The sequence below is a fragment of the Cavia porcellus genome, unplaced genomic scaffold (assembly GCF_034190915.1).
Source record: "Cavia porcellus strain 051 isolate PalLab524CR breed Dunkin Hartley unplaced genomic scaffold, mCavPor4.1 scaffold_20, whole genome shotgun sequence".
In the NCBI taxonomy this organism is placed as follows: domain Eukaryota; kingdom Metazoa; phylum Chordata; class Mammalia; order Rodentia; family Caviidae; genus Cavia; species Cavia porcellus.
In genome coordinates, this window is record NW_026947503.1 from 57,364,540 (window position 1) to 57,378,769 (window position 14,230).

Below are 14,230 nucleotides of genomic sequence, written 5' to 3' on the forward strand. Positions count from 1 at the left end.
TCTGGCACTCTTGAGGTCCTCAGGGTCACCTTGGCTGCCACTTCTGTGGGGAAAGAGACCTCAAAACACATCCATGCTCACCCTGCACTAGAGAGCTCTGCCTTTATGAGTTCCCTCTGACACATCACAGGTCCAAGTTGGGAGTGGAGGCTTTTAGTAGAATCATGGCTAAGGAGAACATGATTGCTGGGCTGCACGAAAATGAAATCCCAAGTACATGCACTCAGAGATAACAGAAATAACCTGGCGAGACAGAATTCAAAACTGCCTTTCTAACACATGAGCAGATCATCTGAGATCACTTACATTCCCAGGAAGTGCAGAAGCTATTGCATCTCGAATTCTGAAATGCTTGATGTGGGTGCAGTACAGAAGGATATACTGCCTCTATGTCTCACCACACACCTTGCACCCCCTGAAGTACTTAGGGGAGTCAGCCTTCTCCCTGCAGCTCACCAGGACTGTGAGACAGACCAAGCCCTGAGATCCACAGTCCCAGGCTCCTGTGGAGTGGCAGGAATTCCAGATTTGGAAGGATTAAGCTCTGCGCTGTGGAAATGCTTAATTTCTTTTCTCAGGACATTTTTGGAAGGCTTTCTGCTTTTTTAATCTCCTGACTTCTTGTTTGTGACCAAGTTCAAATTCCAAAGAGAAAAGCAGCCAATATGTGTGATTATTTCCTCTTGTACCAAGTGGAACTAAAAGAATGATCTGACTTCACAAGAAATAAATGTACCCTTTGGACCTTAGGCTAAAAAGAGCATGCACAATGGCTCTGGCCTCTGTGCTGTTTGTGCAGTAATTAAGCACAAAAATGAAAAAAGATGTCCAGGGAATGCATTCATACTCTTTTTTTTTGGACATAGGCTGCAAAAAAGAAAAATCCTAAAAGAATACTTTTTGGTTCTATACCCTGTAATACTGTCATTCTCTTGAATGGTTTTACATTGTCTTGATATGTTTGGTGCGACAGTATATGAAATTAATACTCAAAGATTTCAAGGAAAGAGACACTATGGTAACTACTTTTATGTTAGGATATCTTGTGGTGAAACACTATTTTGCTTAAATAGTTATGCTTTGACCTGCGCTGGTTTGTTGTTATGCCCTCTTTTATCTCAATCTCCTTTTTTTAAATTATTTACTTTTTTATCTTTTTAATTAAGGGAAAAATAGGGGCTGGGGATTTAGCTCAGCAGCATAAGCACCTGCCTTGCAAGCAGGCAGTCGTGAGTTTGATCCCTGGTACTGATAAAAAGGAAAAAGACAAAAAAAAAAAAAAAATTAAGGGAAAAAAAAAAAGCAGAATACATTATAGTAAAAAAAAAAGAATACTCCCCCTTCCCACACACACACATTGTCCTGGGTCATGGAGGCTGCCTGGTGAAGCTCTTGGGGTCTTCTGCCTTCGTGCCTCAAGACTTACGCAATCTCATACCCTCTCTTCCCTGAGCTCCAGTTTAAATGGGGACAACAGAGCCTCACAGAGTTCTGAAGACAGAACAGGATAAAGGTGAGGCGCTTTTAGCAAAGGCCCCTGCACAAGGCATGCTGTCACCAAACAGGCATTATTATTATCTGTTTGCTCATATTAAATAGCACTGTCAACCCAGTGTAGACAGCTCTGGGAGTCAGTGGGGGGCTGCAGGACAGTGTGTGCAGGGGGACACAGAGGGCAGAGGGGGCCATTGTCACACCATGCTTGTGCTCTGCAGGTGACCTCTTCAACGTCCTGGACTTCCCATTCCTGTATTTCTACAGATTCCATGGCAGCTGCTGTGCCAGGTAACCTTCAGCTCACTGATTCTAGTGTCTTTCCGTGTCTCTGTGAAGGCCACAGTCCCTGCCAGTGACTCAAATGAGTGGCAGAAGCCAGTGGTGGTGGGTGCAGCTGAGAAGCAGCTCCCTCCGACCCCAGCAGGTTGTCACTGGACACCTGTAGGTGCTCAGGGTTGGCCTGGGTATGGTGAGGACCCTGGGCCTGCACACAGGCAGTGGTTTTCAAACTTGGTGAAGAGGTGGCTTCCCCCAATTCTATTCTCTTCATAAACAGATCTCACCCAGAACTTCAGTGTATTAAATTAATGAAACTAAGCCAGGTGTGCTGCTGCATGCCTATTATCCCAGCACTCAGGAGGCTGAGGCAGGAGGATCGGGAGTTTGTGGCCAACTTAGGCTACATAGTGAGCTCAAGGCCAACTTGAACTATATAGCAAGACACTGTCTCAAAAATAAACAAATAAACACACAAATGAACAAACAACCAAAGCTTGTATTCTGATGTGGTAGAAGGAGTAGACTTGGGTTTAATCCCAGCTTTGCTGCTGCTAATTGTGTAGAATCTGTAAAATTGAAAATAGTGCCAATAGAGGGTTACTGTTTGCATCAAATCAAATCAAATTGTGTGTGTGTGTGTGTGTGTGTGTGTGTGTGTGTGTGTGTATGTGTGTTTCCTCAGCATTGTGCCTGGCTGGATAAATGGTGGCAGTTACTGCTACGTGCTCAGATCCACTGTAAATGCTACATACAAGCCAGACCATCTGTTCCCACACAGGAAAGGGGACCCTACCAAGCAGGGAGTTTGTGCAGAGAAGCGGTAGTTGAGGTTTCTGACGGGGAATGTCATGCCCTCAGACCTTTAGGGCAAAGGGGGAAAGGATGCAGTGTTACAGGGCTTTCTGCATTTGTGCCTCTGACTGCCTTTATTTATCACCCTCAAGAGTGGAAAACACTAACAGGATGTCCTTTGAGCTCTCTCACTTTGATTGGGCTGCTTTGCCTGCCCCTTAGCTGGAATTCTACAGCGTGAGTCTTGGCACTGCTCTGGGCCTGGGTCTGTTTCCCTTGCATGTGACTCTTTGGTGGCACAAATAAGCAGATAAAGAGGAAAAGGTTAACCATTTGAGACAGAGGAGCTGTTCGTGGCTCACTGGTGTTTGCTTCATGGGCTGCGGTGGTGATGTTTTGACTTTATCACTGCCCTCTTGCTTGGTAGTTTTCTTATATCCCAGCATGACTAACCAGTCTTTTTACCTTAAAGATTTGGACATCTTGCTGAATTGATTCAATTCTCTGTTATATTACCCCTGCCTCGGCTTCTTACAAAGCGTAGCCTCTTTAGAGAATGTGTCCAGTTTTCCCACATCATTTCAGTGGCTTCTTCATGGCCATATCGCTCAGAGTTGCCACCTTCAGAAGGTCTTTGGGAGCCCACATGAAGACCCCCGGGGATAGAGTGGCCAGGGTTTAGATACCCTATGAACAAAGGATCTCCTGTTCCCAGGCTCCTTTGCTTCAGAGGTCCCCCTCTGCTTTTCAGGTTCGCTTCCCTAACAAGGGGTGGGAGCAGAAGGAGAAAGATGACGGATCTGTGAGCGGTGTAGAAATGTCTGCAACTAACAAGTCCTGCAATAAGCACATCCCTCTCAAACCTGAAGTAACATCTGTGCTGGGTTTGCTCCAAGTGGACAGGTCACCTTGCCCTTCCTGTCTCAGGAGGGAGAGCAGGGAGGATAGGACCAGAGGGCATGCAGGTGTTTGAGGCTGCGCAGCACTTGGGGCGTGATTGCCCCTCAGATGCGGGGTGGAAGCCACTGCAGAGGAGCCTGGGGCACTGCTGCTTCACTTTCCACCCTGCCTTCCTGGCCAGGAAGCACCTCACTCTCAAGCTGGTCAAGGAAGCATGACCTCAGTGAAGTTTCCAGAGCCATGGAAATCTGGCTTCTAACCATACCTGGGCCTCAGTGTCCTTGTTCAAAAAGGAAAACTTGAGGCTGCATCTCTGGGTCCCCTAAGACAGGACGAGAACTGTTTTGTGCCCTCTTAGTTTAAGAACTTCAGGTTAGGGGCATGGGCAGAGATTTGGTTAAGGTCACAAAGGTCAGGTAGACAGCTACCAACACGACTCCTGACTGTGGGATCTGGTTGGTGAGCACGCTGCTTATTCATGGCGCCTCTCTGCCTTTGGGATGTGAGACTTGTCTCCATTCATAGCCGCCCAGTCTCCCATGAGTGTAGATGCAAATGTGAACAACTCTGTGGGTCATTGGGGGAGTCTGATGCCTCTCCCTGGCCTGCACCAAGAATGTGGCTGGGAAGCCAGTCTCACCTAATGAAGTGCAGTATGCATTTCTGAAAATTGGCTCCAGCTGTATTTGATTCAGTTCACCCTGTTTGTGGTTCAGCTTCATCTTTATTTAAAACCTGCTATGACCAAACCAGTGTGTTAGCTCTTTTAGGGGCAAATACAACAACGATCAGCCAAGACCCAACCTGCCCTCTCAGCTTGTGATCCAGCTGGGGCCACCCCAGTGACTATAATAAAGAATGCTGTCCACCTGCAGGCTCCCACTGGCAGGCTCTTTCTGCTGGGTGTAGTGGCACATTCAGGAGCAAAGCAGGAGGATCACTGTGAGTTTGAGGCCAGCCTGGGCAACACAGTGAGACCCTGTCTCAAACAACAATGAGGGTTCCATGGAGGTCGACTTGGCTTGGGGACTAGTGGCCACAACCTGTGTTGCTGGAAACCCCTTATCTTGAATTCAGGGCTCATTCCAGGCCTTTTCTGTCATATAGAGAACTAGAAATCTTACCTTCCAGTTTGCTTTGCTTAAATGAAATTGAGGTCTTTCCTTGACAAGCCCCAAGCTCTAGAGCTAATATAGGAAGCTGCAGGAGGCATGATCAGTACATTTTGTTTTTTTTTTTTTTTTTGTGTGTGTGTGTGTGTGTGTGAGAGAGAGAGAGAGAGGGAGAGAGAGAGAGGGAGATTTACTAAGAGACCTCTTAAATTCCATCCCTGCAATGAAATGTGCTCATGGCTTCTTAGCAAAGAGAAACTTCATGGGTTTTTTAGGTCTTGGCGTTTTTACCCAGAGATGACCACGGATCAAAGAGGCTGCGTGACCATCAGCACATGACGTGGTAAAATGAGACCAAAGCTAGTGAGCTGAAGGCCTCACTGACTGAAGAATGTTTTTTCCTTCTAGTGGGGTTTTCGGGTTCCTGCTCATGCTCAGCACAGTGAAGCTGCAGAATCTCATGGCCCCTGGGCAGTGTGCAGCCTTGACCTTCTTGGCCAAGGTAAGAGAGGGGTGGCAGGTGAGAGCTCTAGCTTGGTGGGGTCTTCAGACCTGGGGACATGTGATTGGATCCTCAGGAAGCCATTTCTTGTCACCTGCCCTCAGCCTGAATCTTTGCCTAACTCGGGCAACAGTTTCTGAGGCCTTCTCTCTGTTTACTCACCATGGCATATGTCATCACTGTCACACTGCCTGAGGGTGACCATGGCTAGGGCCCTTAACTTCCGTGAGCCTTAACTGTCTAAAAATGAGAGGTTTTGTCTTCTCTGGCCCTATGGACTGGGCTCCCAGGAACCAGGGAAGTTTTTTCTTCCATGGGCAGTGAGTATGTCCAGTGCTCAGCTGACTCAGACAGGAGGACTCAGCCTGGCCAGGGTAATAGAGGAAAGAAAAATCACAGAAATGTCCAGGTTGGGAGGCTTGGATGAAGCATTCAGAAGAGGGGACTGGTACACAAATGGCACTGTGTATCTGAATGGCCACAGCTGAGTGTAATAAAAGAAAGAGCTGGAAGAACTGAGAAGAGACAGAAGCAGACCAGAGGTGATGGAAGGCACCATTGGAATGGAAATGCCTGGGACTCTCTTCTCTTACTGGTGGGCTTCTCTTCCCTGACATCTATACCTTGAGTCATCTTGAAGGACTCAAGGTCCAGAGACTGAGGTATTGCTTCTGAGGCCTGAGATTTCCCAGTCATTTTCATCTAATGAAATAATCATTGAAACTTGTGTGCCATCACTTTTGAGGGGAGATGGGGGAGGAAAAAAACCACACGTTTTTCTTTGGAAATAAAATTCAACAGTGATATTTTCACCTACCTGGTGTTTTAATAGAATTAATAATTCTGGTTCCAGCAGATTGTAAAAATGCTTTAGATGTTGAGTTTCAGTGTGAGAGAGTGAGGAGACTGACAAAGTCTCTTCTCCAAAATCAACTAGAAATTTGGTAAAAGACTCCATAGCAGCATCATTTTCACACTCTGAAAATTGCTTGCAGCAAGAAGCAACTGTTCATGGAAACTACTGAGCTTTGGGTGGGCACAGGGTTTGTGGTGTGCTTGCTCCCCATGGCTCCGTGCCCTCCTCCCCTCTGCCTCTTCCCGTGATGGTCCAGCCACAGCAGGGTGGGCTGTGGAACCCACAGCTTTGGCGCTGCTTCCAGCAGGGGCTCCTTTGGAGGATCATTAGTTCAAGGGGTCAACTCAATGGTCAGTGGACGGAGAGGCCAGTAGTTCCACTAGGTTGAGTGTAGAGTCTTCTTTAGATTAAGCAATGGGCCAGTGGTCTTGCTGGTGCCTTAAAAAGTGGTTCTCCAAAGTGGTGAGAGAGCCGCCAAAGGCTTCGTAGCTCTCCGCATTTCCCAGGTTGAACTTGGTCTGTGGGCATGTGCTACAGAAAAGGAGTGTCTCAGACTGGTGGCTCCTCTGTGTATGCTCACAGGTGATGGTGAGGGGTCAGCAGAGAGCAAAGGCCAGGGCAGACATGAAAACAGCCTAGAGGGCCAGGGATTTAGCTCAGTGGCATAAGCACCTGCCTGGCAAGAGCGAGGTCATGAGTTTGATCCCTGGTACCAAAAAAAAAAAAAAAAAAGCAAAATAAACCCCCAACCAGCCTGCTCACACTCAGAATCAAACGCAGAGAGAAGGCTTTCTGGCTCAAGATGTTTGAGCAAAAAGCCAGACTAGTCTTTGCCAGAATACGAAGCTATTCAGACACAGAGATGACTCCTAGAATTCAGACTTAGAAATAAAAACAAGGTAAAAAATGAATCAGCAGCTATACCTTACATGGAAAACAGATTTCACAGACTTAGTTTTAGGAAAATTACTAAGTGAGCAAAACAACAATAACAGCTTTTGTGAAAACATCAGAATCCAGTTGCTGCCATATACTGTTTTAAATGCCCAGTATTCAATAAAAAAATTAGAGACATTTAGAGAAGCAAGTGTGGTCTGCATACAGGAAAAGAACAATCCATAGAAAGCAGCTGCAGATGCTGATTTAGGCAAAAAGCACTGCAAAGTACTCACTTAAATATGGTTAGAGTTTGGAAGGCAGCCACATTTAAAGAGTTAAACGCTCAATGAATATAGAATTCAATGAAAAGGTAGAAATTACGTTTAAAAGTAAGAACCAAATATAAAGCAAATGGAAATTCTGTATTCTAAAAATATAACAACTGAATGAAAATCCCCTAGAGAGACTCAACAAGAGATCTGAGATGACAGAAGAAAGAGTAAATGAGCCAGAAGGTATGGAAAAATAAATTATTTAATCTAAGTAGGATTTTTTAAAAATTGAAAAAATCTGAACAGAGTCTCAGAGACCTGTAGATGATGAAGGATAGCAATGTATGTGGAATGACAATTCTAGAAGAGCAGGCAGGGTATTGTAGTCAGGGTTCACAAGGGAAAAGGTTTAATGCAGGATACATAATTTATAGGATTATTTTATAATATTCACCCAAAGAGTCAAATGCAAAAAAGAGTGTGGGAGATCTGTCCACGCACTAGAGACCCAAAGAATCCAGCTGAGGACCTAGATCCCACAGCAATGTCCTGCACGAGTCCAGCTGAAGATCTAGAGCCCATGGCAGTATTCTCCACGACTCCGGCTGGAGGCCTAGAGCCATGACAATGTCTCATGCAAGTCTGTATCAAAGATCTGCACTGGAAAGCCAGTGGTCAGTGACAGAAGCTAGAAAGTCTGCACCAGTGGGATGAAGGATCTGTGCCAGCAGGCTGAAGAATCTGCACTGGAGCTAGGAAGTGATGCTCAGAGTAAGGACCAGAGCTCTCCTCCAAAAACCACACCTATTCTCTGTGAGAGTGAGGACCTGAGCTCCTCTGATGATAACAGCTGAGTTCACAGCAGGAGGATCAACAGCACATCCTCTTCTCCTGCAGTCCTGCTTTTGTGTTGTTGGCAGCAATCCTTACATGGCCCTTCCACATCCAAAGCCATGCTGATTCAGTTCAGCTAAGTCTGCCACACAAGGATAGAAAAACTCCGAGGGCCAGGGATCTAGCTCAATGGCATAAGCACCTGCCTGGCAAGTGTGAGGTTGGGAGTTTGATCCCCAGTACAAAAAAAAAGGGGGGGGGTAGGGAGGTAGCTCAGTGGCACAAGTGCTTGCCTGGCAAGCATGAGATCATGAGTTCAATCCCTGGTTCCCTAATGAAACTTACCTGGACAATTTCTAGTAAAACTGCTAAAAAACAAAGAGAAAATCTTAAAAGCACCCCCAAAAAAACCCAAAAAAGAAAGAAATTAAAAAAAGATTTTGCATATGTGAGGGAAAAACAATGCAATTAATGACATTCTCATCAAAGACAGTGTCAGCCAGGAGGCAGTATGATGACAGATGTTGAAAGGAAAACATCTCTCCCAAGAATTTGATATACAAGCTGGGCATGGTGGCATAGGCATATGCCTATAATCCCAGCCTTTGGGAGGCTGAGGCCAAAGAATTGCTATGTGTTTGAGGTCAACTTGTGCTACATAAGCAAGTTCAAGGCCAGCCTGTACTACATGAGACTCAAACTTAAAAATAGAATTTGATATATAGCAAAACTGACTTCAGATGTGAACGATAAATACATTTCCAGATCTATAATGACAGAAAGATGCTAGTAGCTATATCAACAATTACATTAAATGTGAATGGATGAAATACTCTATTCAGAAGACAGAAATGATCAGATTGGATTTTAAAAAGCAAGACTTGACTATATGCTGTCTGTAAGAGATATACTTTAAGTGCCAAGATGCAAGCAGATTGAAAGTGAGGATGTGGGAAAACTGGAACCTTTATGCATTGCTGGGGGATGTGCATGTACCCATTTTGGAAAACAGTTTGGTACTTTCTTAAAAGGTTAAGCATACCAACTATAACCAGGCAAATCTATTCTTATGAATCTATTTGAGAGAAATGAAAATGTAAAAGCCTTATGCATGGATATTTATGGCAGCATTATTCATAACAACCCCAAGCTGGAAACTATTCAATGTGAATTTATTAGCAAGTGGTTACGCAAGATACATATATCCATACACTGGGGTAAGGAATGAGGTATTCATACATTTCTATGACAGGTAAATCCCTGACAGAAGCTAGTTACATTACACGGAGCATTCCATTTTATAGGCAATGTCCAGAAAAGGCAAATTTGTAGAGACAAAATGTATCCTGATGGTTTCTTGGAAAAGAAATTGACTACTGATAGGCTTCAGGGAGTTTTTCTGGGTGGGTAATGGAAATGTTCTAAAACTGGATTGTGGTGGTGATGGTTGCCTAGTCATTTAAATTAATTAAACTTGACCATTAAAATAATTGTACTTTAGAGACTGCAGATGTAGCTCAAAGGTAGCATGCTTGCTTCCCATGCACAAGGCTCTGCATTCAGTCCCTGGCATCTCAAGAAAAAAAAAGCCACTGCTTTTGCATTTACAATTGGTAACTTTTATGGCATGGAAAATGGCATACGGTATCCATAGACACTGTAAAATACGAGTGCTCTAAGCATTGAGATTACATTTTGTCCTTTACAATTTGGTGACATTTTCTGCTTTTCACTACCAGTACCATGAGTATCCTTTTTATTTTCCCCCTGAATGTTAAAGGGGGTTTATCAGATGCAGTATTTTAATTGCCTGGTATGGTTTAACGCTAATTGTTCTTAAATGTGGATGGTTGGATTAGATGAGCTAGAAAGGTCTTTTCAGCCCTTAACATCTCTTTCGGAAATCAAGCAACCTCTCTTCTTTTTTCTTTTCTGTTGACAGCTCCGTGATGCTGGATGGTAGTATATGTGTCACCTACACATGGAAATGTTCCAATACTTGAAATACAACATGATTGCTTTTGGTTGTTCAGTGTTTCCTATGATGTTGCTGTGACGAGGGGTGCCAGCATAGTCAGGAGCGTGATTCAGGAGAATGTTCCCCTGGGATCTGTGAAAGAGTCAAAGATACAGAGCAGGGAGGACTTTTGCAGGGCTGAGAATGCCTTCTTCCTTGCTCCCATTCTCAGCCATTTTGTAAGTTGTCACATCCTCTCCAGAGCCCCCCAGTTCTGAGCCAAGGTGTCTCTGTCTCTTTCCGGTCTCGCCTTTTTCATTATCTTCTAGCTTGGGAATGCCAAGCACGAGGGGCGACAGTGCCTTCTAAACCATTTTATATTGCTATTGTGATTATTATTTTCTTTCTCTGGAAATTTGCAAAGTATTTTAAGAAACTAAAAATACCAGAATATTTGGCAACCATTAAAAAAAATTCCCCCTCTTCATTTTGTAACTCTGGGAAGTAAAACCTGTAGTCACCTGTCTTACTCATTTTGTGAAAGGTGACTGCAGAAAGACCAAGTGAATTTAAGAGAGAAATAATGAGACATGGGGGCATATAAAGAAGATGCAGTATGAGTTTTCATTTTCCCCGTAGCAGTCTCTCCAGCAGATTTAAATCCTGCCCGGAGAATTTGTCCCAGAATGAGCCATGCCTTGCCCTTGTTAGTATCAAACCCACTTGGGCCCCCAGTGTCACTGGGAAGAAGAAACAGGGGCCAGAGTGAGTCAGTGCCAAGGATGAGCTGGGGAGGCGAGGAGGTGTCAAAAAGTGGCACTGCCCACCAGGGCCCTGAAAACCAGCATGCGCTGTCCTTCAGAAGCTGCCTCTGCAGGGGCACTCGCCTCCTTAGAAGCAAATGTCATCATTGTTGTCACTACCTCACGCTCGAAGACAGTGACAGACTAGGAAACCCAGTCTGCTCTTGTTACAGATCTGGGGAAATAATTTTTCTTTAGCTTGCTTAGGATAGGTCTCTTGATTTCATTTCCTTTGTTTTCTGATCATTAGAGTTTCATCTGAGGTCTGGAGGGCCAGGAGCAGGGTGGCCATCACGTTCAGGGCCTGGTGGTACCAGTCAGCACCTGGAGGGAACAAGCTCCTCCTTAGATATCATACCCAAGGCACTTCACTTGCTTCCCCAAGTCCTTTCCCTAAAACTATGTCAAAGTTTACTGCCAACCTGGAGCAGTTGGTAGGGCCTTTGGATTTAAGAAATATTAGATTCTTATAGTTTGAGGGCAGAAGAAGGCTGTTACATCAAGGCTCTCTTTGGAATATGGTTCTACTAGTCGATCAGCATTGCTTTAGGGAAAGGTGTGGTGTGTCTGACGGTCATGGGAGGGAGACATGTCGTAGTGTATGTGATGTGTGCTGAAGGCCTGTTGTAACCAGAGGAGGAGATCAGTAACAGGGGGAGGCTCATGGAAGATGACGCCACACCAGGCGATGGAGGAGGGGCTCATGCTGGGCCTGCAGGGCAGCACTGCATGGGAGTGAGTGCCAGTGCCTCACATGGGACAAGAAGGTAGAGGACCATGCTAAATAAATTTGCCCAGAGGAGGAAGGGAGCATGGAGGTGCAGGGGGAAGCTGGGTACCAGAGTGACACAACAGGCAGCCTGATTTCGTGCACCTCTGGTTGAGGTGACTAATGGTGGATAATGTTGAACAGGGTCATGTGGAAATTGTGCAACAGGAGATCAGATGTGAGCTTGGGGGGATTTTAGAAGAGGGAAGTAACTCAAGACAGGAGAACCAAGAGTAAAGGTGAAAAAGTTGGCTGACACTTCGAAAGGAAATGCATTTTAAGAATTAAATGTATACTTGTAATATGATGTGGGGGAAGAATTTAGATAACATAAACTCGCATCATTTTAGGACAAATGGCAGTGGATGGCGACAGTGTGGACATTGGGAATGACAAGTGGCTAGAAGCGGGTAGCTGGAGACACAGGAACTCTATGGTCTGAGGTGAAAGAGCCCGTGGCGTGTGAAGCCGGCAAAATGTGCCCAAGACACGTGCATGGGGACAGCATGGTGAAGCAGGGCCGTACTGAGCAGGGGAGTGGGTGGAACATTGGGGAGAACCCAGGTTGCTTGGCCATTTGGGCTTCGCCTACAGAAGTCAGGAAAGTGAATCGACAGTGAAGCTTGCTAGCAGGCTGAGAGGAGCAGAGGCAGAGACACCTACACACCGGCCACCAGGGATAAGCAAGAGAGACAAGTGACAGCCAGGCAGCAGAGGGAATCAGGAGAACTTAGTGCGGGAAGTGTAAGGAAGGGTGTTTAGGAGTGGTGCAGAAATGCCACCGCGGGTCAAGAGACCCGGACTGAGAAAAGACAAGGGCAAGGACACCAGTTTCTGAGAAACCATTTTAGTAGAAGCCAGAGGGAGTGTGCAGAAGACGAGTCATGAATACTGCGCTTAGCGAAGAGGTGGGTAGGGGACTGACAATAGCCAGATCTTATGAAGATAATGTCTTTTCCAGGTGCTCCAAACTAGAAAAGAAGAAAGCCATTTTTATAGAGACTGAGACCTGCTGGAGAATGAGAGAGATGGGGAGACAGGTGCCAGGAGTCCACAGAAGGCCTGGGTGGGGCTGGATTTAGGTCAAACAGCCTTTTCCTGAGCTTTAGGAGAGGGCAGTGATTGGTGGGAGGAGATGCATCGAGGATCTGGGCTTCTCCATGCACTGTGTGACAGCCCAGGCGCTGGGATTTTAGGGGGAAAGGAAAGGACTTTCTGCTTGATGTTGGTTGCTGTTCCCTAAATCCTTCTCCTGTGGCCTGAATGTTTGTGACTCCCTAAAGCTTGTGGCTGAAACCCTAATTTCCAAGGCAGTGGTATAAGGAAACGAGGCTTTGGGGGAGGTCAATAGGTTGTGAAGGCAGAGTCCTTAGAAGTGGGATCAATGTCCTTATGTAAGAGGGCACAGGATGGGCACTGTCACCAGACACCGAATGTGCTGGCAGCTTAATCTCCACTTCTCAGTCTCCAGAACTGCAAAAAAGACATTTCTGTTGTTTTAATAGGCTGCCAGCCTCTGGTATTTTGTTGTAGCAGCTAAGATGGACTAAAATGCCCTCCAGTCTGTAGTAGTTTCATATATAAAGTGGAGTCTAGACCACGAAGTCTAGACAAAGACTTGTCAAAAAGACTTGCCAAGGATACCTCAAAATGTTAGGATTCCTGTGAGCTCTAAGTACAGACTACCTGATTGTCTTACTTTCTCATCCTTGGGACAAAATACAAGACACCCACAACTTAAAGGAATAATCTTTTTTGGCTTATGGTTTCATGGTTGACCGGCTCCAAAGCAGAAATAGCAAGGTGGAAGGCCCTAGGTAGAGGACAAGGTACGCAACCAGTGGCAACCAGGATCAGCAAGAAAAGGGAGGGGCCACCCTAGGCCACACCCCTGTGACCTTCTCCACCCAGACCCTGCCTCCTAACAACAGGTCAGCCTTGAGCTCTTCAACTGGCTGAATCTACTGGTGAGTATGGTACCCAGTGGCCCAGTCATCTTCCACACGCTTGAGAATTTGGAGGAATATTTTAGATCTATACCATAACCCTGGATTCAAGACTAAATGTTGCTGTTATTTACATCCAATTATAGCATTATATAGTGATCTACTGGGAGCCATATCATTAATGATAAGTACCTACTTAAGCATTTGCAAGATTTTAAAATGATTTAATAGAGCTTATCAGTGTACAGTAGAAACTCTCAGCAGCCTGGCCTTCTTCGACCCTTCACCAAGCCCCACCGTCTCTCATGAAAGATTGTGATGTCAGTTTAGTAGAACCTTTGTCCTTTGTTTTACTTACTTTGGACAGTCCAAGGCCCCATTCAAATGGGGATTTTCTTCCCCATTTTTCCTGAGGATAGAAAGCTGCTCCCGTGGTCCAGTTGGAAGCTGGTTGCGGAGAACTGGTTCTTTGTGAGCCCCCCAGCTGGGTGTGATGTGGGTGCAACATGGAATGAGGACTCAAGGACCAACGGGAGGAGTGTTGCAAAGTTAGAAAATGCTGCAATCTGCTGATTGTTCCAAAGAAGATTGTGCAATGTGTCTGTTAAAGCCCTGGGAATGGCTGCTGCTCTGCAGACTGCATTATAGGGAATCACAGAGACCTAGACTAAGGCTTCATTGCGATGAGTTTTGAGCCCAAGGTCTGCCACTTTCTAGGTATGCACATTACTTTTCTCTTGAATGAGTAAGTGTAATAGTACTGTCTATCTTATTTGAGAGGATTAAATATATGGACAGTACTAGATTAGTGACAGTCAGCAGTTGACAGGTC

General features: G+C 45.4%; 1 protein-coding gene across 8 annotated transcripts in view; it reads left to right on the forward strand.

The window, feature by feature from the left end:
* The window catches only part of Tmem241 (transmembrane protein 241), a 112,453-nt gene that overhangs the window by 55,000 nt on the left and 43,223 nt on the right, over positions 1 to 14,230 (forward strand). For 4 of the 8 annotated variants that reach the window (XR_001202213.3, XR_002792287.2, XM_023566838.2 and 1 more), the window contains 2 exons: positions 1,716 to 1,785; positions 4,989 to 5,082. The exons of 2 other annotated variants lie outside the window; for them this stretch is intronic. Coding sequence is in view for 3 of the 6 variants with exons in the window: in XM_023566838.2 (XP_023422606.1) it covers positions 1,716 to 1,785; positions 4,989 to 5,082 (164 nt within the window). In the remaining 3 variants the exon portion in view is untranslated. Of the gene's footprint in view, positions 1 to 1,715; positions 1,786 to 4,988; positions 5,083 to 14,230 lie in introns of those variants that run through there. 2 more of the 8 variants (XR_010041476.1, XM_013157246.3) reach the window with 1 other exon arrangement.